Below are 27677 nucleotides of genomic sequence, written 5' to 3'. Positions count from 1 at the left end.
TAATTTTTCTGATTTTTCACCTCACGTTTGAAAAAGTTTCCCTCGTTTCTCGGAACGCGCCTCATTTCCCTGGACTTTATATTCCGCTATGTTTTTCTCTTCGAGCTCGACTGAATTTTTTCAATTGCTTTCTTTTCGCGGTTTTCCCCGACCCGTGGTGTACAACGAAATGTAGATCAAATTTAAAAAGATAAACCATCGGTTGCGTCGCCTCGAAAACTCGAATGCGTGCTATCGTATCATTTCCCTGGAGTGAAGTTTCAAGGCGCGATTCCATTGTCCTAAGGAAACGTAATAACGCGGAACTGGAAGTTCTCGTGACTCGGAATTGGTGTAATTCCACGATTGGCATACCTTTCGCCTGGGAAATAAACCGGCGCTTTTAAAGCTGACCTATTCAAGTGGCAGCTTATCCCTTCCTTATTCGACTTCCGTTGAAATCTACCGGAATTTTAATTCACCGAAAGTACACAAGCTTCTAATTATAACCGCGATGGATATCTAATTAGCTTACACTCGTTAATTTTCCATGGATGGTTCGCAAAGATGTCGATCAGACGCGTGGCGTTAAATTCCTACGTTAAGACGGTTTATTTCTTGCGAAGAATAAATATCCGCTCTTGACCCTTACTCTGACCTTCTTCTGCTCCATTTCTCTGTGCCCCTCTTTCGCGTCGATTAAACGCTATTTCACCCTGCTGTTGTTCTTATATATATATATATATATATCTATATCGATCTATCAAGCGTACATTATGTCCTTTCATGCTGGAAGATTCGCCTCGTTAACGAAACACGCGTTGATGTGTCGTGTCTATATCGCGAAGGATAAGTAATTTTGTAAATTTTATTAAAAACATTTCTCTTTTCTTCTGTCGGACGCAGACTCTTTAACGATAACCAGTGATCGCGTAAAAATCATTCGTATTCGATATTCTCGCTGCCTCAATAGAATATCGTCGGTGTAACCAAGTATCGTCGCCAGCTTATGCATAAAACATTACCATTAACGAAAGCAATTTGCAACATGAGTCCCGGTGAATTTCGTGTTCGGAGCCTCTGTTTTCTGTTCCGAGGCGACGACGACGACGAAAGAGAACAGAGAGGAATATTCGTGAAACAGGTACGCGTATCTCGGGAGGGTTTCGACCACCCTTCGAGGAATTTTCCAGTGTGGAAACAGTTGCCTACAGCAGGGCGTAGGCAAGGATAAACAAGAAGGATGAACGGTGAAAGAAGAGGTTCTATATCGAGACGCGAACGCGATATTCTCGTCGAGAACGGTTCTCTTCAGAGTTTGAACGCGCATCGCCTATCGCCGTATATCATCTAGAATTACGATCACGGTGTATCGTTTCCGATGATGTAATCGCAATCCCGTCGTTGTATCGCGAAACAAGAATAATAGAATAAAAAAAGAAAAGAGAATGAACTGAATTCGATCGACGCGAACGATATTCCCTGTGATTTAACGACAGGACGTACTGTTATGTGACAACTAACGTGTTTCATCCACGACGTGGTTAAAAATGAATGGAACGAGAGGTGCAGTTGCAATTTTATTTGAAAAAGATTGATATCACGTTGCGTTAACATTTCTAATGTATAATGTTACATTATACTGCTTATTATGCTTATTATAGAGTTATCCAAATTGAGTGTCACATCTTCAGATTGAAATAAAACGCAGTGTTTGATTTTTGTATGGTTACTTTATTTTAATACGAAATCTATTTTATGACATTAATTATGAGGAGGAGACACCAATTGCCACCAAGATCGGGTGATTTAACACCATTCGATTTTTTTATGGGGTTTATGGAAAGTAAATTTTCCATAAGACTATTGACGAGCTGAGCAACAAAATCACAGTCGCTATTGATGAAATTTAATTCCAGTTCTATGAAAATATAATAGGAAATTGGGTGAAACGCTTCAGGCTCTGAAAAAAGCCAAGGAGGACATTTGAATAATATTCTCTTTGATAATTAATGTCACACAGTAGACTTTGTGTTAAAATAAATAAACCATACAAAAATCACTTACTTTGCGTTTTATTTCAATTTGAAGATGCGACACTCAATTTGGATAATCTTATACAATCGTCGCAATGAAATCTGGCGTGCTATCTTGATTCGATATTAAATTGTAGAGAGTGAATTTTTTCGGACCCTCATAATTTTCGAATAATACGACACACGTAGTATCAAACTAAAAGTTGAAATTTGAAAATCAACCATCCATCATCGTGTGAATTTTCCATGGGATGCGTCTAACCAGCGACGTCCATTTTCAGGATGGCACTTAACGTGCATTAATAAACACCCGACACGATGAATTATTAAAAACGAAAAAATTGTAGTATACACGATAGGGAGGGACTTTTTTTTTTTACTCTCCGAGGAGGCTGTCCTCCAGGTTCGTCCTTGAGGATGAAAGGCCGAAGGACACGGGGAGGGTGGGAGGGAAAGGTAGGAAAAAGCGGGTGTTCGTGGACCGCAAGGGTGCGGTTGCCTAGTTACTAGTGACGTCATCTGTGACGCATTCGAGAAAGAGAGGGTCGTCATGGATGCGACGAAGAGGGGAGAGATGGAGGGAGGCGAACGCGTCATCGTGCTAGGGACCCTATCGAAGGTGGATTGACCGGATTGTACCTATATAACGTATATCTTTTTCGGGGATCCGGTAGCTGGTTGGTTCGCCGCGCGATTAATTTCGTCGACGATGAACAGGGATGACGCAAAGTGCTCTGACCGCGCGATATGCTCCACTTCCGGTACGCGTATAATTTATCGACGCCTCCGGGAACCGGGGACAGCGTGCCATCGATGAGAGCGCGACGGTATTGGCGGGCGTCTGACTATAGCTTGACACGTACTACTTGTTTCAAGTTGAGATTCAGTGAAAGGACATTTCAGATTATTTATTGATTTTCCCCTAGTGTGTTTATTTTGTTAATATAAAAAGCTCGTAGTAAGAAAATATTTTGCTGTTTATGGACGAGATAGTAAGCTGAATAACCCTCGTCTGACCGTACCTTTACCGAAACTACTTGCCAAGCAAAGACATAGATATTAGAAGTTTCGAAGAGGAAATTCGAGGAGACTTTCCCGGGAGGAGACTCGTGAAGTTGGTGAAAAATCTTGTTGCTGGTATTTGCAAACTGTCATAAATGTTTACGATCCTATTTCTAAGTTCGCGAAACTTGCGCTTGGCTGGCAAGTGGTGTATACCGATGAATGGTCAGACGCAAGAGTAGTAGCGTTCAAGATCGCGAGTTGTTTCAAACGAAACGAAGCGTCGTTTCTATCAGGGAAATTACCATGTATTTTTTATTCATCGAGTATAAATGAAATGGTCGCCAAGGAGAAAAAGCAAGGACGTTGTTGTGAAGTTGAAAGCCGAGGCGAGCAGGGAATCATACATCACCTTCGGACATGCAAAAGCCTCTTCCTGTAAGGAACAACTTCTCGCCGGCAGAACATGAACAGCCGACGGATATTACACTTCCCTCGGCTCGTTTCATAGCGTTTCGCAAACGATTATGGCCACTGATATCAAGTTATTCACGCTCGATGAAGTATATCGCGATAGCTTATGTTGCTTCTGAAAATGAAAAGAAGAAGCGTTCAGAGTAGACGCCTTCTGATGCTCCTCCGGTATCGACGCAGGATCGACCATTTTGTATTAATAATATTCATGAATCATTTATAGAGGTATCTTTATCAAACTTTAAACTTTAAATTGATGTATCGTAAGCGCTATTTTGTGATACTTTTATGTCATGAAATCATATTCGACTTTGAACGCTTCGAAATCAACCATTCAATACGAAACAAGTAATTATTCCTTATAACCAGACTTCTTAAAAGGTGATTAAATTTTCTAAGGAACTAGGTCGCAAGTACTATGTGTTATTCAAAAGGAATATCAATATTTTAAATGTGTAAAACTTTAGCTTTTGAACTCGTCAAGTTTCGTTCAGGATATTCAAATGGGAAAATTTTCCGCGAAATTCTGCGACCAGACGAAAAATATCCCGTAATAGGGTTATATGGAATGTCGATTCGTTCGCGAATTTCACGTTAACGAACTGGGTAAACTCTGGTTGGACAGCTGGCAAAAATGATAAAAGGTCGAATAAACGGGACAAGCGGGTACAGTGATCAGTAGAGCGTTTCTCGTTGAGGTTTGCAAATATGAAGTAGGAAAATAACGAGATGACAGAGAGGATGCGTGAATTATGGAAATTGCAAATAAAGGATGCGTAAATCGCGGTTCCGCGAACTCTCCGATGAATTTCTCTCTTGCTTCTGTAATAACATAATAATTGAACCAGGACTCGAGTGCAACAAAGGCCGCGGATAACGATTGATATTCAATACTTTTGTTTGCGAATTTCCGGGAAATTGAATCGCGTTTGAATCTCGAATTACATCGATATACTCGTTTGATAATTTCATAGCTTCGGGAATATGAAATTTTTACGCTCGAGTTTGGCGTAAAAAAATTCAATTAAGGCTTCCGGAAATCAACGTCAGAGATCTATAAAAAGCCATAGCTGAATACGTCTAGCACGTATTCAAAGCTGACATATGGTTTTCACGATAACACTCGTTAATTATTCTCCTCTATTAATTCTGCCCCTCTGAACTCCCATAAAATTTCAAATGATCGCAAGAAAGAATAAATGGGATTCGTATTGAAAGAGAAACCCGTTTGAGCATTCGCATTGTCCCGGCGGCAATGCGTCAACCGTGAAAATTTCGCATCGACGAAAGTGCAGTCGCAGCGAAACGTCTCACGATATTCCAGGAACACGGTGACCATCGTTACGAGCAACTTTCTGCTTCGGAGGTATAATATAAACTCGTTCAATATGTATGATATACCGAGTATGGGAAATAAAAAAAGGAGATGAAATATTGGATTGTTCGTAGGAAAGTTTGATGGTGACACGAAAATAAAATCTTTATGGGGTTATCAGAAATTCGTGCGGTTGTATTGCTCGTAATTGTAGTGTCGTGCAAAAGTATTAATCTTATTAATTAATAAGATTATGTGCTTCTGTCGTTTTCAAAAATTACAATTTGTCGAAATCGGGGAAAAAATAGTAAAAGGCAATTTTTCAACTTTTTTATTTCAGCCTGTGATTAAAATTTGCACTGACCCGTCTCGATGAAATTTTCAGCAAATAACATATTTAAATTTACAAATGTCATATTTTAAATTTTAATTACAGGCTCAAATAAAAAAGTTCAAAAATTGCCTTTTACTATTTTTTTCCCGATTTCGACAAATTGTAATTTTTTAAAACGACAGAAGCACATATATTAGTAAATTAATTTGTATAGCTTCTCGAAAATCCTCAAGTCTTTTGGTCCAAGTTTAAATCAGGTATTCACTGTAATTAAAAATGCAATGGAGATGATAATTGCAAACTCGACGAATATCTCGAATAACCCAATAAATATAAACGGGATTACAGTAGCCATTTCGAGGAAAAAATGCAGGCTAAGCAAATTTTTCTTTTTACTGCAGTAAAGAAATTGAAGGGGTTTTTCGAAGAATCTCTTCAGCAAAATTTACTGTGCAATTCCGCGATGTAACAGCAGCTCTTTCCTCTCTGTCTTCTTTCTTTCTCTTTCTAACCGCCTGTTTATCTTGCTCTGTCTTCGTTACCTGTTTGCATACGTCCGTACTACCGAGTTCCTACCGGATCGCGAAGAAAATATTTGCAAGCTAGAAGCACTGCTTTTAAGACGAAAACTTAATCTTTTTCCTTTATCCTGTTTCGAAGTGGCCCGGCCCTCCCTTTTGGCCCTTTCGTTACGACTTCGTTGTGCGAGCAATGAAAGAAATAATTTTTAACGAACGCAATTGCAGATTTTTATTCAGATTTTAAGCTTTAAATTGATATATCATAAATGTCAGTTTATCATACTTTTCTGTCATGAAATCATTCTAGACTTTCTACGTTTCCTTACATAATACTCACGAATGCCTTTCTCTAACTTTCGATTGATTCTCATTTATCTGGAATAAATGGATAGAAATTCTTCTTTGCAAAACAATTAAAGTATCGAACAACAAGATCGACCAAAAACACTGAAATATCGAGAAAAGTACTGCACGAAGAAGTAGGTCAGCCGTAATGATCCTCTTTTCCTATGAAACTGTTACGACACCAAGTAATCTAATGATTTTCTCCTTTGAATTTCCTGAAATGGTGTAAATGATTCGAGAAAAGTTTCGAAATATCCATGCATCGGTCATAGAAAATCTGAATAAATCGCAGAATCAGAACGAGATTTTATTCGCTAATTGGAAACAGTCCGATTCTTCTGCTGATCGCGAAGTCTCAACGAATTCATTTCTTTCATCGCGAACTGAACTTCCTCTTTTATATCGACGGTAAGAACAAATGAATTGAATGGAAGTGGCGCGACTAAAGTGCTGCTACGAAATTAAAATAAGAGGATCCTTTCGTTGATTGCTTCTCCACGACAACGACTTTCAGTCGCGAGGAAAACGTCGAGCGAACGCGCAGCGTGCGAAAAGCGTTTAATGAAAAGCAAGAAAATGTATCTTGAATACGTTCACGCTGCGTCGCTGCTGCGCGTACGTAAATAAACAGATTCCCTGTGGAAAACGATGTTTTTCTGGAGTGGCGCCAAACTTCATTTTATGAAAAATCGACTGCCGAGTGTACGGGACAATTCGAAGTGGCGGACGAAGAATTTAGGACCGTTTGTCGGTCGTAAAAAACCTGCGAATAATGGTTGATCGGCAGGAATCCGTAAATCAATCGCCTTGAAACCGAAAAGGGGATGCTTATTACCAACCCTTTGTCTGGTAATTTTCTCAAAAAAAAGAAAACATGAGGTATACAAAATTTTCAATTTTCACGTTTTATTAATTATAAATATTCTTCGACCTTTGTTCGCCTCGTTGAAAAATGTCAGGGTAGAATCGGAAATTTGAAATGACATTTTCGAGTATCGATCGTGCACGGTCGCGTGCATTGCTGTCGAGAAGAAACGATGCAGTGACGTCATTGCCCAGATGCACACCAGATGCAGCAACGGGTGCACCGACCTTCGTCACCCTGAGCTGCAGCTAGTGACGTCACGGTTTCACCCCGATCCAGTTACCATGGGAACAATGACGTGGTAGTTTTCAGACCGTGAATCCACGTTGATCCCGGTCGGTGAACCGATATTCTTCCAGTTTTATCGAACGTGTCCCCAGTCTCGTCGTATTTTACAGTCGTACAAATGGGCTGAAAAGTAAAACCGTGTCTCGTTCAGCGTAATATTCCGTACAGAGGAGAGAAATGAAGTCGGAGGAAGCAATTAAAATGGCTGAAGTTGAACGGGTTGCTGGTCGTTACAACGACTTAAGGGTGGAGGAGTATTTGTTGAGCTACTGACACACAGAACTCTCCGCTACGTTTGAGATGCAGCTTTTTAACGAGTTTAATCTTTAGTTACCGGAGAATATTCGAAAATACACGTTACCTTTCGCTGTGATAATGTTTGCTTTAGGACGACAGCTCGTTTCGGAATGGAAAGTTTAATTAGGAAAGAAGAAAATCTCGGTTCGACGTAAAAATAATTTATCCCGCTAATCCCAACGGCTGGATCAATGTGTTTGATCTCGCGTCAAATTTTCCGTGGGATATCGAATGCTAATCAATACTCATTGCCGGCATACCATGTGGTAAATTCCAGTAATCCACCGCGATTGTTGCTATCGCTCACCATGGGTAGCGGTTTAGCTTGGTCTACCAAAGATTACAGCAAGATACCTCACGTTCGTGGAAAATTATATCCCATATAAGCTTCCATAATATTTCAAACACCATTTCTGTACACTTAGTTATATATTTACAACCAGCTAAAATCTAAAGGTCGTTAAAGGGTTGAAATTTTCTGTCGCCGAGGGAAAAGTGAAGGAATATGGTAGCAACGTGTATCATCGGATTACGCGTGTGTACACATATGTGCACCACCCGGAACGAACGGATTAAATTTAAAGAAATGGAAAAAAAGAAAACAATGAAACGTTATTCATGTTTCCTGTGCATTGTTTATTGAGGAGGTCAGTGGCACCCTTACTCGAGTGCGTCACTCGAAAGGGAATAGTTGCGTAGGCACACGCGTTCGTACCGAGCATGATAGACGGGTACGTATCATCTAAATATACAGTGGACCGGCTGATGTTCCGAAAATAGAGGGGCTTCTCTGTTTGTTTCTTTCGTGACGGTTATATGCTGTAGTACGCACTATTCCACGCACGCATTCATCCAGCATCCGGGTTTTCTGACGAGGTTGCTTGCTGCTTACGTAAGTTTCCTTCGTTAACCTTCGAAAATTATTAATATTAAACATCCTTCGTCTATACCAGGGACTGTCAAACTTTTTTAATCATTGACCCCGAAAAATTTGCTGATTCTCTTATCGATCACCTCTATAAAAAAAAGTTGAGAATATTGTAATTACAAATGGCATTCCAAACGAAAATCGTATAGTGTTGCTGTCAATAAATTTGTGATCGAATAGCATTATTCTAGATCGGATCCACCCCTAATTATATTATATCGACCCCTTTGATGATCACTGGTCTATACCCACGACATGACAATTGGAAATAAAAATATCAATTAATTTTCATCCTTTCTTTGACGCATTTCACCATGAGAACTGTTAACGAAAATTAACAGTGTACTACGAACGCAGCATTCTAGAGTCTGTCTAGAGCATCTTGCAGACAGATTTAACGTTGGAGCTTTACGTAGCGAGCTTTTTAAATTCTGATATACAGACTATTCTTGGTCCGAAGCTCTCCCTTCGATTTCAGTTTATTTGAACGTTTCTAAACGGCTGGAAGCAACACTCGCAAATGGTGTCTATATTTGTTTTAATCAATCTAAAATATGGTTTAGACTGTTACTCGTCTGTCAACGCATCGATCTTCGAATCCAGTGGTTTTTAAACGCAACGGGAAAGCAATGTTTGATCTGTCTCTGGATTTAGTTTCGCGTCGAGTGAACTTATCTCTCGAAACACACCTCGAGTCTAACTTTCATCTTTTCGCCTTTTCCTCGTTACCTTTTCACCGTTCTTTTTCGTTCGATCTCTTCACGAACTTGCCCGTCGAACGGCCGTTTAATTTTCCTCGGTTTAATCGCCGGGCAAAGCCGGCTTGCTTTTTTATTCAAGCCGCGTCATTTCGAAGACAATCGAGTTCGAAATTTAATAGCTGTCCAAGAGTGTCTCGACCGTTTCCGTGCAGGACGATATTGAACTGGCGAGAGACGAGGTTCGCTTCCTTTTCTCCTTGCAATAGCACCGATCTACTTGCCATTCGATCGTAAAAAAATAAAATAAAAAACTACTGTTAACCCTCGAACGATGGCGAATAGGTCAATCGTGACCCAGACCCACGAAACGTGCACCGAATTTTACGATTCTGTCGATTCGACGCGTGATTCGAAATTTCTCTCTGCGACAATAGGATGCTCGTTTTAAAATGAAAATATAGCAGGGGATAGAGCTTATTGATTCGATCGTAAATGGAACAGCAGGAGTTCGGCTCGTTATCACGTTCGTATTGGAATTGTTCTAGAGCACGTTCATCGATCCGAAGATAATGCGAATAATAAATCAAATAGGATGATAAAGAAAAAAAAAACTAATATAGAAACGTGACTATACTTCAGATAATTTGAATTATTAATTCAATCTGACAAGACAGCGATTGATATCTCTGTACATACAACAGAACTGAATCTCCTTTGTTAGCTAACATAATTACGAGCTAGAAATGGTACACGTACCGGTCCTCCGAACAGAATATAAAGGATGCTCCTTAGAGGAGAAGGAAACTCGTAACAACGCAGTTAGAAAGCCTGTCTCAGGCTGGTAGAAGGTGAAAAGCTTATTATGTTTGAGCAAGGTGTGGATCCTCTCCATAAGAGGTTTAATTGAAACCAACCCACCTTCGGGACAGGCAACCTTTAAGGTCTCCTTATAGCCAGTTACATGGACAATCGAGTTATTCCTGGCACCTGAATTGTTGACACTCTGCTCCACCCCCGTATCGAATGATCGAGCCTGTGTGCTTCGTATAATACGTGTAAACAGGTGGTGAGTTAGCTTTGAGCAGGTTTCGTAGCCGCAGGTGAATGAAAGCTTTCTTCCCTCCATTGTTTTCGATTTTCAAAACTGATTACCCACCTACTCGCGCGGAATTCGTTTGAAAAAATAAAAGACAACGGTTCATGGATATCGCGTGGAAAAATAAACCGTGCGTCCGCATATTTTTGCGTACCCAGTCTGTTTTATTTTTCGCGTACCATCAAAACGCGAATAAAATGAAAAACGTTGCAGATGGGGGATTCAAATTTCTATGAACTTTTGTTAATTATTCCTCTGTCATTGTATTTAGAGAGATTCCAGCTTAACGTGGATTTAACGCTTTGATAAGATTAATTATTTCAACTTTTTCACCGTTCACTCCAAATGTTCGCAATATCAAAGGCTCCCATTAATGAATTCATTAACGTCGGAACAAAGATACATTCGGTTCAGCAAATATATCCGTACGGAATGAATAAAATTATAAAATTCTCTTTGCAACAACACTTTGATCATCTTTTAATATTCGAATTATTATATTACCGTTTCACGTATAATAATGAACGTCGAAATGACAAGGAGGATGACATTTGAAAATATCAAGTCTACACGATTCAACAATGGTATCCTTTTTCCTTCTTTGACCCATATAACCGTCAACCTTATCGGGGTTATGACGACCTCTCGATGATGTCATCGGCCCGCTGACGTCACCAACACTCCCTTACGTGACCATTGAGAACGACCTCGTTTCTATCTCCCTTCAAAGCCACCCCCGTTCCTCGTCCCACCACCCTTCGCGAATCCCCCCTCCACTGTCTGTCTCTTCCCAAAGCTTAATGGCCGTGTCCTGTCTCATTCATGCGGATATTCCTTCGACCAACGAGCGTGACCCAGTTTCCGGGACATTCGTACCGTCGTATCAGGGATAAGCCGGGATACACTCGATCCGCGACTGACTAGAAGGATTCTATTATTTCGTTTAAGTTCGATGAAAGAGTACGTTTCTCTTTCTCGAATTTCTCTGTTCTTTAAATTTCTCCAGACACCTTTCTTGAGATGCCTTCTCCTATTCTCTTGTTTTCTTGAGAGGATTGCGGTGGAAGCTTCGGTAAGATAAACGAATAGTTCGCTTGAAAGGGTTAAATGCTTATCAATGGATAAAAGAGTCTGAAGAGAATTTTATATCTTCGGAATGACCTTTTCAAGGTACATCGATCGCGTCTACGAATTCGAGTTGGTTACTGGCTAATAAAACTGAAATTGCTTCTTTCATGGTAATCCTTCGCTTGAACCCTTTCGTTACGACGTAGCTAGCTGGCAATATACCATTGTTAAATGGCTACTTGGTGTCATAAGCGTGCATTTATAGCTCGGACAGTGTCTGGCAATAAACAGTCTATAGTCTACTTTAGTATATGGAAACAATAGTCGGACGTGGTATATAAACAGCCGTTACGTTGCAAATGACGCGTAGTAGTGATAGGGTTAAAATGAACCCGTTTGGTTATCGGTCCGCTGACGATCAAGTATCTGCACCCTTTCGCTTTGTGGCCATTCTAGCTTTATCGTCCGTGGCGCTGGGGTTCCACAGGAGCGAAGAAAAAAGAATGAAAAAAAAAAAAGGGTAAAAGGCAACGCCCTCGTCCTTGGTGCAGGAACATCGATAAACGTCTTTCTCAAACGAGTCCCTCGTCAAATAAAACACGAAACTGGGTTGGTCATTAGAGACTTTCAGTTAGCTTGTTTCCTCATTAACTTTTGCGCTTGATTCGAAGAAAGCTGAGGTCAATCAGAGTTTTTATCCTAAATACCATGAGATTTTAAATGCAGCAGTGGTTCGTTACTCGAGGCTATATAATTTTCTCTTCTCTTGATCCCATATTGTAATTAATAATAATAGGAAATTTATCCTTATAAACTAGGATATTGTCATTTGTGTAGATAATAAACTTGTTTTAGAACAATTAATTATTTGTAACGATTCAAAGGAGCTATTCAAAGGGTTTCCTCTAAACACTGACTAAATCAGCCCAGCATGTTTAATTGATATTCATGAACGACAACTAATGAATGCTAATTAATTTCGCGGGAATTTGCTTGAAGGCGCCTCTCATTATCGATTATGTTAAATATCCACGTGCGTGCGCGCAAAGCGAAACGTTGTTAGTGGAAAGCCAATTAATTAACAGCAAGGAGTAACTCTGTAATAAAGCATCTACGCTTATAATATACCCAAAAAATATTCGAAACAAATATTCCACTTGAAAAGGGGATTAACTCCTTAAAATCAATTTGTTGTAAGTATTCAGTTCCGAAAGGGGAAATTGTTTTTAAATTAAAATAGTTTCGTTCGTTCGGTAACTGTATCGCAATGTTACAAGTTTCTCGAGTAATATTACAATGTTCCAGGCTTTTGATCAACAGGTATGCCAGCAGAGGGAAATATCGAGCCAATTAGTGCAATTACTTCGTTAACCAGGTGCCGGAGCACCTGAACCCTGAAATTTCATTTCAGCATCGCGTAGCATCATCGGCGTTCAAAATCTTTAATCGAATCCTTCGTCAAATGCAATTTCAAAGGGATAATCTCTTTAATATTCCTAATCTTTCGATCGAAAATTTCTCGTACGATGAAGCGGAAACGGACAGATCGTACAGCCGTTTCGTTCGAAAACGATGTTCCATCTTTGTTATGGGCGAGGCTTACGCGTTAACGAGATTTAGATCACCGCATAATCCGTACACAATAGGCGTTGATCTGATGTGGTCTGGCTAGTCCGAGCAAACTGTTCAGCATTGCTGATTACACGACGGCCATTGTTATTATCAAGTTAATACACGTTCGTCTCGCGTTTTGGAAAGCAATGGATTAGGTTGATTAACAAGGGATATGCAATGTAATTCCAAAAATTTGAGAACTTTGTAAAAATATAATTCAAGTAAATTACTAATAAACTCCTTTTTTTCACAATGAACAGAGTTGGGGGATGAAACTACCCCCTTACAAATTTGTGATTCTATTCTAAATATCAAAAATTTGGAAGATTTGGAAGAGCGAGTCAATTTGACTCATTTACTTAAATAATTTTTTTTAAAACATATGTTGGTTTTTAATAGAATTATGAAATGTATACAAATACTAATTCCTTTCCCTCCCACTCCTTAGTTCCAAAAATCCATATGTGCTATACTTATTTTGACGGATCTATTTGTCCGGCAATCTAGTGTTAAAAATATCTGAAATAGTCCTTATGATTCTGAAACTTCCAGAGCGTAGAAGTCTGAGATTGTCGTAATTAGGTCCCAAGAGTCCAGTATCGTCGACAGCAGGTTCAATAGGTCAGCGTTATCGATATCATTTCCCATGGGTCCGGAATAATCCGCGAAGAGTTCGTAATTACCGATATCCAGTCCCTCGAGTCATTAATATTAAACTCGAAGGATCTATCATAGCAATTTCGATGGATTGCGATTTGAAAATTGAAAAATTGGAATTAGGAATGTATCGATATTGTAATAACAATTTCGACACGTTTTGCTATTTCTTTCACCTCGTCCTATCAACAAGGGCTAAATATAAATTCGTACGTAATAAGCTTCAGGAACAGATCCCAGGGAGAACGATTAAATTAAATTAAGTACCATCGATCCGGTTGCCCAATAAACGGCTCGCTGTTTCCAAATAGGTTACCATAAATAATCAACTTACGTCGTATTTACCGATGGCTACGCTTCGTTGTTGATCATCCGCTCGAATTTTCATGGAAGTTGCAGCTGGAACAACATGATTATTACGAATTGAAATCCTGTTACGACGACAGCGTTGCGTTCGTGCAACTGATGAATCATATATTTCGTTCCAGGATATCGATTATGAAGGATTTCGAAAATTTCTGGACACCTATCTCGAGGTTGCAGCTCCTGACGAACTCTCGCGACACCTTTTTCTCTCGTTCATCAAAAGGGTGCCACGTGGAGTCGATGGAAAGGCTTTTAAGGTACTTTTTCTTTTTTGTTTTAAACGAAACTTAGGAAAAAGTTTAACAAAATGAAATGTTTATTTTAGGAGATGGCTGTGTTATCGTCGACCACCGCCTGTGCCGCGATTACATCTCATACAACATCCAGCAGCAACGTGAACAGCACTGGTCTACCCGGAGGAACATCATCAGAAAGCCACGGTGGTTCTTCCTTAGCTGATAAGATTCATGGTCTCACAGAGAAGCTCCAAGCTTTGGGACACCATAGAACGGAAAGCGAAGCATCCAGCAAACCTCGTACAGGTATACCACCTTGGATCGTTTCCAAGTCATTATCATTCATCCCTTGAACTCCGACCTTTCCTTTTGTTAACGCGTTCGCCACTCCATTAGCCGTATGAATTTTTTTAATTTCACCAATGTGAAGCCATACGTGGCAGCTTAATCCTTGAAACGTGGAGGAGGGAGGGCTTCATTTAGAACGCCCTTCGGCGATAAATTTAGGTCTTTGATAAAGGTATTTACAGTGTAAACGCAATATCCATGCACGTGAACATGCAGAATCATCTTTTCACGAGCACTGGATTTGCAGCGATATTATGCGATATTAACTTCCACCCGTGGTGAAAAGGGGTTAATGCGACCGAAATGGTCGCAGCTGCGTACACTGTGTGTTTCAATTCAGATGGAACCGTATACATTATTTTTATTTCAATTAAATTAACAAACAAATGTTCGGAACGATATCACTGACGGAGCAACGTTCTTAAATCTGTTCGCCGATAACGAATCTCTAAAAGCCTAGATTTCGATGTTTCGATACAGAGAAAAATCGATCGACCATACAAAATGGGTCAACGGGGAATGATTACTGGTTTCGTTCGGTGATATTATCTCGCCACGAATCGTCGAAGGTGTCAATTTTTTATCCTCGCGATTGCACTGTCCATCAAAAGAGTCCCATTGTTCTCTACCGATGGATAGCGAATAGTAATCGAAACTGCGGCTTCGAAAAAAAGCACAGAACAGCGGTTCGTTGAAGTAAGTTGACGATTGCCAAAACCGAGGTCAATATTTCGTGCCATTTATTTGACCAATATAAACCAATATAAATATCTTCCTCCACATGGAAGGTAACACTATCCGCGCTATCAGTTTCCATAGTTCGTTTAATTCGCCCCTCGGTTAACTCAGCTTGAATTTTCTTTGGTCATCCCACGAAATCCAAGTGTCGATTTACCGTCGACTCGTGTATCTGATTGATCCTGATCGCGGACAAAAGCGGTCACAAACAAGGTGGACCCTCCTCAGGCGTCCATTAGGAACGTTGCTTTCTGTCAGTAAATCGAGAATCGGATAGCCGATAAATCAGAATGCTCCTCCGTCTTTCGTTCGGTCATTCGATCGGTCACTTGGCAATATCCTCTTGTTTCATCGGTCTTCAAGGAAGCGTTCATCCCATACTGACGATACAGCACACATCGTACAGCTGCCACGACGTGCTGGAGAAGAAGAGCACGGACAGCAGCCCCAGCCACAGCCAAATGTCACGGAATTCGTCCAGGAAGTCGAACAATTCGCTGCTCGTCAACAACGGGAAATTGGAAGGTAGGTTGAGTTCTCGATATTAACGACGCGTCTACCAATCTGTGTGCTCTTCAGGGGATCCTTCGACGGATATTCTAGTATGTATATAGTAGATATCGTGGATAGTACATAAGTATCGAGTGCCATCGATATCGATTCAGATATTGCCAATACTCAGGGTGGAATCGGCTAACGTAGTTACTAGACGGATTGAAATATTTTTCCTTTTAACAGAAAGCTAGGATAAAATTTAATATTTATTTTTATTGTTAGCTTAATCCATTAGAGAATATCCAATTCGAAATCGCTTACGTCAGAGATTTTTCGATTAAAATCCGAGTAGGTCAGTTGAAAAACTTTTCTAATATTCCAGATGAAATTCTCTTAAACATCACGCGTTTAATGTGAATTCTCGCTGCTGCAGCTAGCCTCGCGTCTGGAGGAAGTATAAATTGTTTTTACCCGTAGGAACATAATGATAGATGACGTGGAATGATGTCGATAAACATCCGGGCTTAGGTAAAGCGAATAATACCAGGACAATAGGCTATCTCTAGCAAACGACAAAACGTCGCGGGATGATCGTAACATAACTCTCCGTATGATCGTCGTAGAATTCTTTACGACGAGACGCGACATATAGATCGGCAAACAAATCGATGCCATAAAACGGGCGGACCAACATCGTAAAACCCGGTGAAACGTGTACGACTTAATGGACGCGTCTACGGTGGCTTGATGATGTCTTAATCGATTTTTTCCTACGTCACCGAATAACAGTACAAAAACTTTTGACGCATGTACCACCGTATGGTACTTGGCAAAAAATTATTTCCCTTGTAAACGTCACGTTTTTTGCTGCGTTTTAGAAGGAAACCATTTCTCTGCGTTACACCGTTTAATCTTGAGAATCTTTACCAAGATATTAGATCGTAGCCATCGATTGAGGGAAAAATTTATTAATATACAGCACTTTTAATTGAAAAATACCAGACTAACAAAAAACAAAAGAAAAAGAAAAATATTAGGTGTACAAATTAATTCGGTGCCTATTTTTAATTTGAATATCTTCTCGCGGTTTTGAACATTTGAAAAGTGACAAGACGAGATAATAACAATAAAGATTATTTCAATAATTGGAATTACTATAGCTCTTTAAAAATAAATCATTAATTAAAATAAAGAAAAGGCATCGAATTAATTTGTACACGTAATAGATACACTGCGCCGGCTTTAAAATGGAAACTTTCTGAAACAGGATAATACTCCTCGAATCCCCTTGCGTGAGGCTGCAAGCTAGAAAAAGGAAGGGATGATAAATTTCTCGATAGCCGTGAACGCCGCGATATTACCGCGCCAGTTTCGAAGTAGAATTTCAATTCAGCCGCGAGGATCTCTCCGGGTAATTTCCATACTGATGGAATCGTCGCGGGTCCGGCGAATTTGTGTATCGTTAAACCGAGCCTGAAAATACTGCCACGTCGTTGGCCGAGATGCCGAGGAACGAGGCGAGACGAAGGATGCGACACTGGGATACCCTTTGCCGGTTAGAAAAATTTATGCGAGCTACGAGAATGGCTGGGAATCTTCTTTTCCAGAGGAATAGCATTACTCTCGATACGATAAGGGCTTCGTTCCTACCTCCGTCGGTTTTTACGATGATGCATTATCCACGGGACCACGTGCGGCTACGTGGTCGTAAACGCGGTTGAATTATAACGCTTCGGACCGGAAACGTGCAGCACCGATCGGAAACATACGAGCCAGTACGGTCCGTCGAGTTTTACGTGCAACGGTCGCAAATGCTTCTCTAAAGCTTGATAAATAAGGGAAGATCTCTGAAATATTGCGCACGCGAGGCGACAGATAGCTGTAATAAAGATCAACCTTTAATGCTTTGATTACATTCAAATGTTTAGACCTCTGTCACTTTCCCAATCCAGGAAGTCTATCCATTCGAAAATTGACGAGTTGATCTTTGCTAAATGTCACGACACCTTGAGGCAACCTGGGCAAATTTGGATCGGCTATTTACAAAATTCTGAAGGCTGGGGCTATCGTTGGTGACGAAATCGTGAAACTTCAAAGACCTGAAAGATGATTTTCTAAAATAAGATGAACGTCAGACGATGTCTTCGTTTACCCTGGCCCTCCCGAAACGTCGTCATCGTTTGATTGTCCCGCTGTTCCCCGACGAGTTTGCGTGTTGGTTCGATACCCGAAATAACGCGATCCGGTATCATCCGGTATAAATAACGTCTCGGGTAGAGTACATCGCGACTCTTCTTGCTTAAAGCTCTCAGTATCTCCCTAGTCACGCGAAAAGCAACAAGTGCCGTCCTCGTGTACTAGAGAATAACAATCGCCGATCGAGGCATCTGTCGATCGAAATCCATCGAACAATCTTCGGTCCTTCATTTTACTATCTTCCTGTTCTCCAAGACTGTCGATTACTGGCAACGCCACTTAAAAATGGTACTCAAGAATCGTGGAATTTGTCCACCGAACGTATCTGGTGCGCTGCTGAAAGAAGGTGAGAGATAGGTGCAGGTGTTTATAATATAGCGGTAATTTCTCTGAGTCAGTGGACATTTTTATATCCGCACGAATATGCTTCGCAATTCAAAGAAATGAAAATTTTTTCCTGTTGATCTACCGGTTTAACCAGTTAACTGCACTCTTGACAATAAAAACTCGAAATTTCAATAAGATGAAATAAAAATGTCATTTGGTGACATTTTTAATTTATATTACCAATAAAACTGCTATGTATTTTATACAAAAAAGTTTGATTATTCTCTTTGGTATATCGGATATTCCCCATACAATGTATTAACTATTTTACTCAACGCATCTGGTATTCTCCGAATTGTTTCGTATACTTTGATTTCTTAAAATTATTTTTCTTTCTTTAATTTTTTGTTTATGAATTTTATTACTTTTTGACAATTTTTCAGTTTTTAAAAATAATAATCTTTTCAACAATGTATTGTTAATTTTGTATAGAATAAAAATGTAATCCTTTCTCCTTTTGCTTTACTTTTTTCGAACAATTTATAATAGAAGCATTTACCCTGCGGTCGACGTGTATACACGTCTTTGCTCGCGAGGAGTTTTCAAAACTAAACTCTGCAGTTAACTGGTTAAATGCAAATTGAATCATCAACGGAAACAGTGAAATTTTATTGGTAAATTTCGAAACTCTCGAGTCAGTGCGTTTGCAATGGAAAATTTATTAAATGTCATCAACACTCGCGTCAGCAACACTCGCCACGATTGGCCAATATTTGCCGTACAAACAACAGAATCAACGAAATCCCTTGATAGAGTTAATTAGAACCACTCTTGGGAATATAATTCTTTTCAAAGTGGTGTACTCTCGGTTAGTAATAAGGGATGATTCTACAGAGAGGAATAGAAACTGGCGCGAAACATATCGTGGAATAATTCAACATTTTTCGTTTATTCGTAACACTCGATCGTCGGCGAAGCAATCAATCGTGTCATCCGGTGAGCATCGATGGTTTCAATTGAATTAATTGTTCTCAGTGATCCTGTTGCTTGATGCCACCGCGAAATAAATTGCGCTCGGCTTTTGAATAAAAGTACGCTGCCCGATGATCGATCGGATTCGTTTCCACGGTTCTTGCTCGTCGGAAAAACAATTTATTCGAGCTTACCGTGTTCCAATTATTTTTTAATCAGCTTTTCACTTACATATACCTAATTTACCGTGAAACGAAATAAAATACATCGAACGGTATCGTTTTCGCTCTTCTCCCACGCGGTTCGCCTGTGACATATCAAATAGAAAATGAAACGATATCGCAAAGGAAAATAACGATCCCCTGCCAGTTTCCGGAAACAAGATTTTGCGGCTCGTTTGGACAGCCCGTGAAATAAATCGTGACAACGCCGTCGAGAAATCACGGAACAGACAAAATGGACCGCTGGAGAGTAATAGAATACTCGGTGAATTTGTTTCGGCATTGTTGCTCGTACCAAAGATAAATCGTTCTCCTTCAACGATTGATCGGCCGGCTTTATTTCCCTCGTGACCAGTCGTTTTATCCTTCTTTCCCTCTTTCTTTTTTTTCTCCTTACCTCCTCGGATGTTACGTGTCCGGAGAATCGTAAAACGGCACTGGAGAATATAGACTACGATGGTCGCGGAGTCACGTTTTCTTACCAGCGAAAATTCAACTGCATCTCCTTTAATTATCGTGTATTACTAATTGTTTGTTTGTCTATGCTTCAGTTCGTCTAACACGAAGGTATCAAGTGTCGGAACGAATGCTTTCAGCGAGAAACTCGCTTGTGGAACAAATGTTTGTTACAAGTTGGAGCGTCCAGCTGATTTGCTTACGAATCGTACGAAATTACGATGCACACATCAGACGTCTGCTTACAAATATCGTTCTAAGAATATTCGTCGTCTATCAGATGACGGTGCACGTGCCGGAACACCCGATCGTTATAATTAGAGTATTACTCGTGTAGGTGCATCGATAGTTGGCTAGTAAATCGTTAGAGAAGCAACAGGTACCTTTGTAGAGCCTCTTAAACGCGATTGACGAAAGCTCGTTTCGTTGTAATTCTAAAAATAATATCTCAAACTTTACCCTCTTTTCTCTTGAGAAACAACTTTTCTCTCCGAGGTGTTGATCGAGAAATTTATGATCAAATCTCCGCCGATATGGAGTTCCTGCAATAATAATAACGTAGACTAGTATTGGCTCGGAGCAACAAGTTCCCCTAACGGATATCTTGTAAAATAAAATAGAAAATTTCGAACGCTCTCCTTTAAACGCCCTCCTTTGAAAATTTTATTACAGATCATTTTTCTTCAATTTACAGAAATGAGACATTTGGTTAGAAAGCAGAGCACGATAGACGTTCATTCGGTTAAAGTCAGCCTCAAAGATATCGTGTGCTATCTTTCCCTGCTGGAGGCTGGTAGGCCGGAAGACAAACTTGAATGTGAGTAATTAATAATTGCAACGTGTCAGAATTTCAATCTGTCTTTCCAATTTGAACGTTTGAACGGTGACTGCAGACGACGAACGAATAATCCTGATTGCAGCATTTAGATTCGCGTGTCCACAATGATTCTCGACAATGCCTTTCTCAAGCTGTTCTAGCAAGTCTGTTGCAACTTGTTGCACGCCAATTTCGACCCGCATTAATTCATTTCCCTTCCTTTCTTTCCAGTCATGTTCCGGTTGTACGATACGGATGGGAACGGTGTTCTTGATACCAACGTGAGTAAAAAAGAGCATCTCTTTTCACACTCCGCCCCTCTTGTTTTAATTACTTCATCGTTCCTCGTCAATGGGAGAAATCGAGGAAGGTGAAATTGAAAGCTAGATTAAATGTAACTCGAGGAACCGTACGCTTGATTGAGAATCAGCGAAAGAGTAGCAGGAAGTCTGGAAATAATGAAATCGCTGGTCTCGATTAGAACTTTAATCCATGAAATTAGCGAACGATTTTGCAATATTTGCATTCGATGAGATTGGTAAATTAGATTCAGATAGGAGTAGCAACAGGACGCGAAAGTGTGTCAGCGAAACGAGATAGATCGATTCGAATACCTTATCTATCGTATCCCCGCATTTAATATCATTATCACGTGTCCCTAGGAGATGGACTGCATCGTCAATCAGATGATGAATGTCGCTGAATATCTCGGATGGGACGTCTCGGAATTGAAACCGGTGAGTTGGAATATCAACGATTTCTCCTTGCATCTACATTATTCGACTACGAATTCGACGCTTTATCATCCCGTTAGGTAGTATTATTTTTATGTAACATTGAAAATTGAAAGAAATTCTATGTATCTTTTTCGGGAGAAATATATGATATCATCGCGAGTCTCTTTGCTTACACAACCAAAGAGATGGAGAAATTGATGAACGATATATTTATAGATACTGCAAGACATGATGATAGAAATAGACTACGACGCGGATGGCACGGTATCTTTGGAGGAGTGGAAAAGGGGTGGTCTGACGACGATACCGTTGCTGGTACTTTTGGGTCTGGATTCTCACGTAAAGGAGGACGGGAACCATCTCTGGAGGCTGAAACACTTTAGCAAACCCGCCTACTGCAATCTCTGTTTGAATATGTTAGTCGGTCTCGGCAAGAAAGGTCTTTGTTGTGTTTGTAAGTATCGTCGAGCTCCTTGATATCGCAGTCTCTTCGTTGCTTCCTCTATCTATCTTTACAAATACACATTTTGCATAGGATTAATTCCCTTACGTTATCTCATCGTTGAGATTCTGCAGTGGTAGAACAAGAATTTTAATCGTAGAATATTCTCTTCGATGTTTATCGAGCAAAACGGTACTTTTAATTCATCCCTAAACGAACAAACGATTCTTTTCCTGGTCTATCTTAACGACAATGCTAAGTAAACGATGATTATTTTTAATTACAGTTTGTAAGTATACGGTCCACGAAAGGTGCGTTCAAAGGGCGCCAGCCTCTTGTATAGCCACCTACGTGAAGAGCAAGAAAACGTCACAGACGATGGTGCATCATTGGGTCGAAGGCAATTGCCATGGCAAATGTTCTAAATGTAGAAAGACTATCAAGAGTTACAACGGTATCACTGGTTTGCATTGCAGATGGTGTCAATTGACTGTAAGTTATCTATGACCAACCGTGATTATCGTTACTACGTGACAATCCTGTTTTAAATCATATGATTGTACAGTTGCACAACAGATGCGTGTCACAAGTGAGAGCAGAGTGCACGCTCGGTGAACACGCGGTCCATATCCTTCCACCAACAGCAATTTGTCCAGTCGTCCTGGACAGGCAAAGATCATTATCCAGGGATAGTAAAAGAGGGAGCAAACATGGGCAAGAATCGTCCACCGTCAGCTCTGTAAGAAAAATGAGCTCAGAATGGCATTAACCAAAATAGCAATTTTATTTTCAAAAATTATATTTTTCTATCAACAGAGCGGATTTTTAACATCTGTTAGCGCTACCAGCCAACAACCGGCGATGTCCTTTCAAATCACACCACCACCTGAGACGGTACCACTCCTAGTGTTCATCAATCCAAAATCCGGAGGAAGGCAAGGGGAACGCATGTTAAGGAAGTTTCAATACATCTTGAACCCACGTCAGGTTCATAATTTAGCCGTGGGTGGACCCATGCAGGGTCTGCAGATGTTCAAGGACGTGGAGAACTTCAAGGTGATCTGTTGCGGTGGCGATGGTACCGTCGGCTGGGTTCTGGAAACAATGGGTACGCTTAACGATTCGAGGAGGGTAGATTTCGATAAATCAATTTATAAAAGAACGTTTTATTGAACTTTAGATCGCGTTCAGTTCGAACATCAACCTGCTGTCGGTGTCATACCACTGGGTACTGGCAACGATCTAGCGAGGTGTTTGCGATGGGGCGGTGGTTACGAGGGTGAAGCTATCCACAAAGTTCTAAAAGTAAATAAATTTAAGTAGAAGCATTAATGTTAAATGTACATATACAATATTGTGTCATGAAATGATTTACAGAAAATAGAGAAAGCAACAACGGTGATGATGGATCGCTGGCAGATAGAAGTGCTGGATCAGAAGGACGAGAAGAAACCGAACCAAGACAGTATACCGTACAATATTATAAATAATTACTTCTCTGTGGGTGTGGACGCAGCGATTTGCGTGAAATTCCATATGGAAAGGGAGAAGAATCCTGAGAAATTTAATAGCAGGATGAAGAACAAACTTTGGTACTTCGAGTACGCGACCACGGAACAATTTGCTGCCAGCTGTAAAAATCTTCACGAAGATCTCGAAATCATTGTACGTCGAAATCAAAACTGGTGTATATTCTCTTAATTATATCAATCGGTTTTTCTTTACAGTGCGACGGTACTCCATTAGACTTAGCTCACGGCCCGTCTCTTCAAGGAGTCGCGTTACTGAACATTCCTTTCACTCACGGAGGCTCGAATCTCTGGGGTGAACATCACACGAGGCATCGCCTTGGCAAACGAAAGAAACGACCGGACAAAGAGCTCAGCACCAGTAGTTTTAACTCTGTCGATCTCACGGCTGCGATACAAGGTACTCACCCGAATAATTTCAAACCCGATAAGAAGAAACGTGGAGTGATCGATATATTTACAGATATCGGGGACAATCTCATAGAGGTAATTGGTTTAGAGAACTGTTTGCACATGGGTCAAGTGAAAACAGGACTTCGTCATTCTGGTAGAAGACTGGCTCAATGCAGCAGCGTCACAATCACCACCGGCAAACGTTTTCCAATGCAAATCGATGGTGAACCATGGATGCAAGGACCGTGCACTGTACGTCGCTCGTATCTCGAGTAGAATATTATTAAAAATACTAATTTATACAGTTCTCTGTTTCAGATTCATATAACGCATAAAAATCAAGTACCAATGTTGATGGCACCTCCGCCAGAAAAGGGTCGTGGCTTCTTCCGTTTCTTAAAGAGGTGAACTCGAATACACTTTAAAATCGGAACCGAGGGAAATAAGTAACCTTGGTTTCTCCTATCCAAACATAGTCCCGTATGTTTTACCTTCTCTTGATTAAAGACGGAAACGGAAGCGTATCATCAGTTCGGTCGTACTTGAGCTTGGGTAGCTTGGGTGCTCGTTCGATCGCGATGGGCGAGCTTCAACGTAACTTAGGTATTCTTGTGTACAGTATTTTTTGAGAATAATAATAATAATAATAATAATAATAATAATAATAATAAAAAAAAGCATCGTTCGTCTTAGAGTTAGGATCAGCGGTAGGCTCGTCGGTCTTCGTGCTTTCGCGTAGCTCGATGCGGGGATTAAAATTAATGGATCGTTTTGTATAATGCTGAAATAGCGCCCGTGACGAAGTTTCTTTGTCGTTTCTCGAAATCCGTGGCTTGAGTCTACCGCTTTAAATACGCAAGTACAAGCCTGTATCGAAGTCGAGCGTATAATTACACCGACACGACGGATTGTACGGTATCATGCAAAAGAGAATAATTTCTTAGGTAATTTTATCTTCTATTTAAATGTAATAATAACTTCTCTATTTATTTTTCTTTTCTTCGCACAACACTTGTAGCGATATCGCAAGAGTTTCGTTTCCTCGATAAGAACGGCAGGATAACTCGAGGATAAACGGATCATTATGATGAAAACTTTAATTTTTATATTGATTAAGGATTAAACGCGTATCTCTGTTGTATGTTACTTTATTATTATGTCTTTGATATATCCGTTGATCTGTGTATCCTTGACTAGTCTTGCAAATCATTTACTTTTGTAAAAAGAAACGAACGGCGCACGAAACAATTCAGATCGATCCTCTTTTTTGCACGACTCCGTCCAACATCAAAGATCTTCTACTTTCCTCTCTTAACGTTAGGATTTTTGTACGAAAGCTTAGTCGTAACCGCTTAGATGTAAATCACGTACGATTGGTTTATTTATTTATTTATTTATTTATTTATTTATTTATTTATTTATTTATTTATTCGGTGGCTCTACTAAGCCAGAGCAATATACGTTGTGAGCATATCAGTAGTGATACAGCGTTGCTATAAAAATAGTACGCTGCAAGGTTTAGTTGTTGATTTGTCTTTCGTATGAATCGCAAAATCAGAAGTGACGAAAATTATGCGTACGCTTTACATTCGATTCCAGATTTATTAAATTTCTGTTCTTTTATTTATTGTTCCCTTTTACACGTTGGCCATTCGTAACATCACTACAATTAACAAATTCACGCTTTTGCGATCGTGAATTATTAATAGAAGGCAGATCTCGTATGTCATGTATTGTATTGATAGAGAAGTAGAAATGAACTCGTAGTAGATATTGTAAAGTTTAATGGAAATCAATTCAGCCAACGTGTCAAGCACGATCAGTATTGCGGTACCGAATTTACAGAATTTTTCGTAGAATTCTTCTCTCACTGCATTCAGCACGCATTTCACAGTTAGCTGCTATAAACGCTTACTACAATTTTCCATATTTTTCTTTCATCCGTTCTTTGTTACAGAAAACGAAAACAATAGAATGAGCATTTTTCAAATTTTCCGTCCGACGTTAGAATTAAACGATCATAGAATGCAATTACGTATTATGTATAAGTTGATTCGTTTTCCTTTCAAATAGCGTTTATTTCACACTTATCCGAAATGTCAATTCGATGGAGCTCGTAACGAATGGTAAATGTATCTTGATAAATCTTTGTAGCAATATCGAGCAGCACGCTTCTGAAAAGATGATTCTTTTATCATCCCGTCGCAGATGTGTCTGTTTCACCCCCATGCTTTTGTATGAACAATGTGTAACAAAGAAGTACGATTCTGAGCAACATCCCGCAGGGACCATCACACAGTTGAAAATCCATGTAACAATATAAAATGATCATAAATCTTATCTTCTAGCAACGATGACCATTTAGCTTTGTGTAATGTTTCAATTCAGCCAGCGATGTAACATTTTCTGTATAAAGGGCGTACCAATTATCTTTCAACGCGTTGACAAAATAGAGAGTATCAAAGTTTATTGTTAGAAACGCTTCCATTTACTATTTCAAATTCTTTCCTTTTTTTCTAAATTAAACAGTCAACGTGTTAATTACCTTTCCGATTCGTTTGTTCGAAATAAATGCAATATATCTCGCCCAAAACAAAAGAATAAATAATATCCGTGATAGAGAAAGAGCGTTCTAAATGCAAGCATTCACGAGTCAATATTTTCAAGCATGTATTTAGATCGTTTTACCATGTAGGAATTGATAATAACGATTTCGTAAAAATTCTCGTTTCCCTTTACAAAAATATACGCATACTTCCCTTTAGCGATTATACGATCGACTATATATGATACATATAGTTGCTCTCGTTAGACGAATCGAAATATTACGCTTATGTATAATGAATACAACCCGTGTTAAGGTCTTAATCGTTAAGTCGTTATCCATTAGCGTAAAAATCGGACGAGGTAGCATGACGGAGAACATTTAATTGGACATGGTCGTGCTCCCTTCGTCCAGAATCTGTGAATACTATCGGCACAATAATTACAAATATTGTTTTTCTATTGGATTGGCGCAGTGTCTCAGTGTGCTTCTCATTGTATAACGTTATGGTATAAAGAAAAGACCCAATCAAAAAAAAGAAAAAAGAATAGAAAAATGAAAAGGTGCACGATAATAGTGAGAAACCGTAAGGAAATTTCGAACCCTTGATTCAAAGAACAACTTCTGTTCGAATTTTTAATCAATGTACGCGCGATATACAGGGCAGTGCCGTAACGAGAGCGGGGCGAAAAGGCGCCACTGGTTGAGAGTTGCGCGTGTTTTTTATTTTACTTGACCATTCTACTTTGCGTGATTCAACACCGACTGTCACTGGCCGTTTTTCGTCATAGATTATTTATTCATACTTTGACAAATACATTATTGTAAAATTTTTTTTGTCATTATTAGATTACGGCGAGGCGCAAGTTAGACACTTGCCACAGGCGCTTCATACCCTCGTTACGGCACTGATACAGGGTAATCTGTTTTGACGATTAACCAGATGCACTTTGATATATTAACATCTTTTTCCCATAGATTTACCAATACTCAAGTGTTTTCTTTTGTACACTCAGTCCCATCGAAGTTGTCGCAGTGAAGTTGGCGCGCTAACGCATTCACGCCGCGGCTGCGACAACTTCGATGGGACTGAGTGTACATGTCCATTTAAGCGTTAAAACAGCTCACCCTGTATAGAAAATGAACACGTATCAAGATCGACAATAGTGCTCGTCAATTATTCCTTTCTTTTTCTTACTAAGCGCACTTAATTCCGTGACAGATAGAAGAAAAGCAACAAGTTGACGAAAGAACGTTGTTATTTTTAATGATGAAATAAAAATGTCTTGGCGATCGATGGTAACGGATATTCCTCGTGCAAGATTAAAACGTAACAGAA

At 39.8% G+C, this 27677-nt stretch overlaps 1 protein-coding gene across 3 annotated transcripts in view; it reads left to right on the top strand.

Moving 5' to 3' along the window:
* Window positions 1-26133, top strand: part of LOC114871772 (diacylglycerol kinase 1) — a 56280-nt gene extending 30147 nt beyond the window's left edge. Inside the window, exons 4-19 of one of the 3 annotated variants that reach the window (XR_003788641.2) lie at window positions 14009-14143; window positions 14212-14428; window positions 15572-15733; window positions 20570-20692; window positions 20924-20973; window positions 21355-21429; window positions 21646-21883; window positions 22158-22363; window positions 22437-22610; window positions 22688-22979; window positions 23052-23176; window positions 23249-23536; window positions 23599-23800; window positions 23864-24045; window positions 24099-24197; window positions 24301-26133. Coding sequence is in view for 2 of the 3 variants with exons in the window: in XM_046288388.1 (XP_046144344.1) it covers window positions 14009-14143; window positions 14212-14428; window positions 15572-15733; window positions 20570-20692; window positions 20924-20973; window positions 21355-21429; window positions 21646-21883; window positions 22158-22363; window positions 22437-22610; window positions 22688-22979; window positions 23052-23176; window positions 23249-23536; window positions 23599-23800; window positions 23864-24045; window positions 24112-24197; window positions 24301-24349 (2604 nt within the window). In the remaining variant the exon portion in view is untranslated. Of the gene's footprint in view, window positions 1-14008; window positions 14144-14211; window positions 14429-15571; window positions 15734-20569; window positions 20693-20923; window positions 20974-21354; window positions 21430-21645; window positions 21884-22157; window positions 22364-22436; window positions 22611-22687; window positions 22980-23051; window positions 23177-23248; window positions 23537-23598; window positions 23801-23863; window positions 24046-24098 lie in introns of all 3 variants that reach the window. The other 2 variants (XM_046288388.1, XM_029178102.2) reach the window with 2 other exon arrangements.
* The last annotated feature ends 1544 nt before the right edge of the window (window positions 26134-27677 follow it).

This window comes from Osmia bicornis, chromosome 13 (genome assembly GCF_907164935.1).
Source record: "Osmia bicornis bicornis chromosome 13, iOsmBic2.1, whole genome shotgun sequence".
Classification (NCBI taxonomy): domain Eukaryota; kingdom Metazoa; phylum Arthropoda; class Insecta; order Hymenoptera; family Megachilidae; genus Osmia; species Osmia bicornis.
Note: the sequence above shows the minus strand (reverse complement) of the source record. Positions and strands in the feature narration are given on the sequence as shown.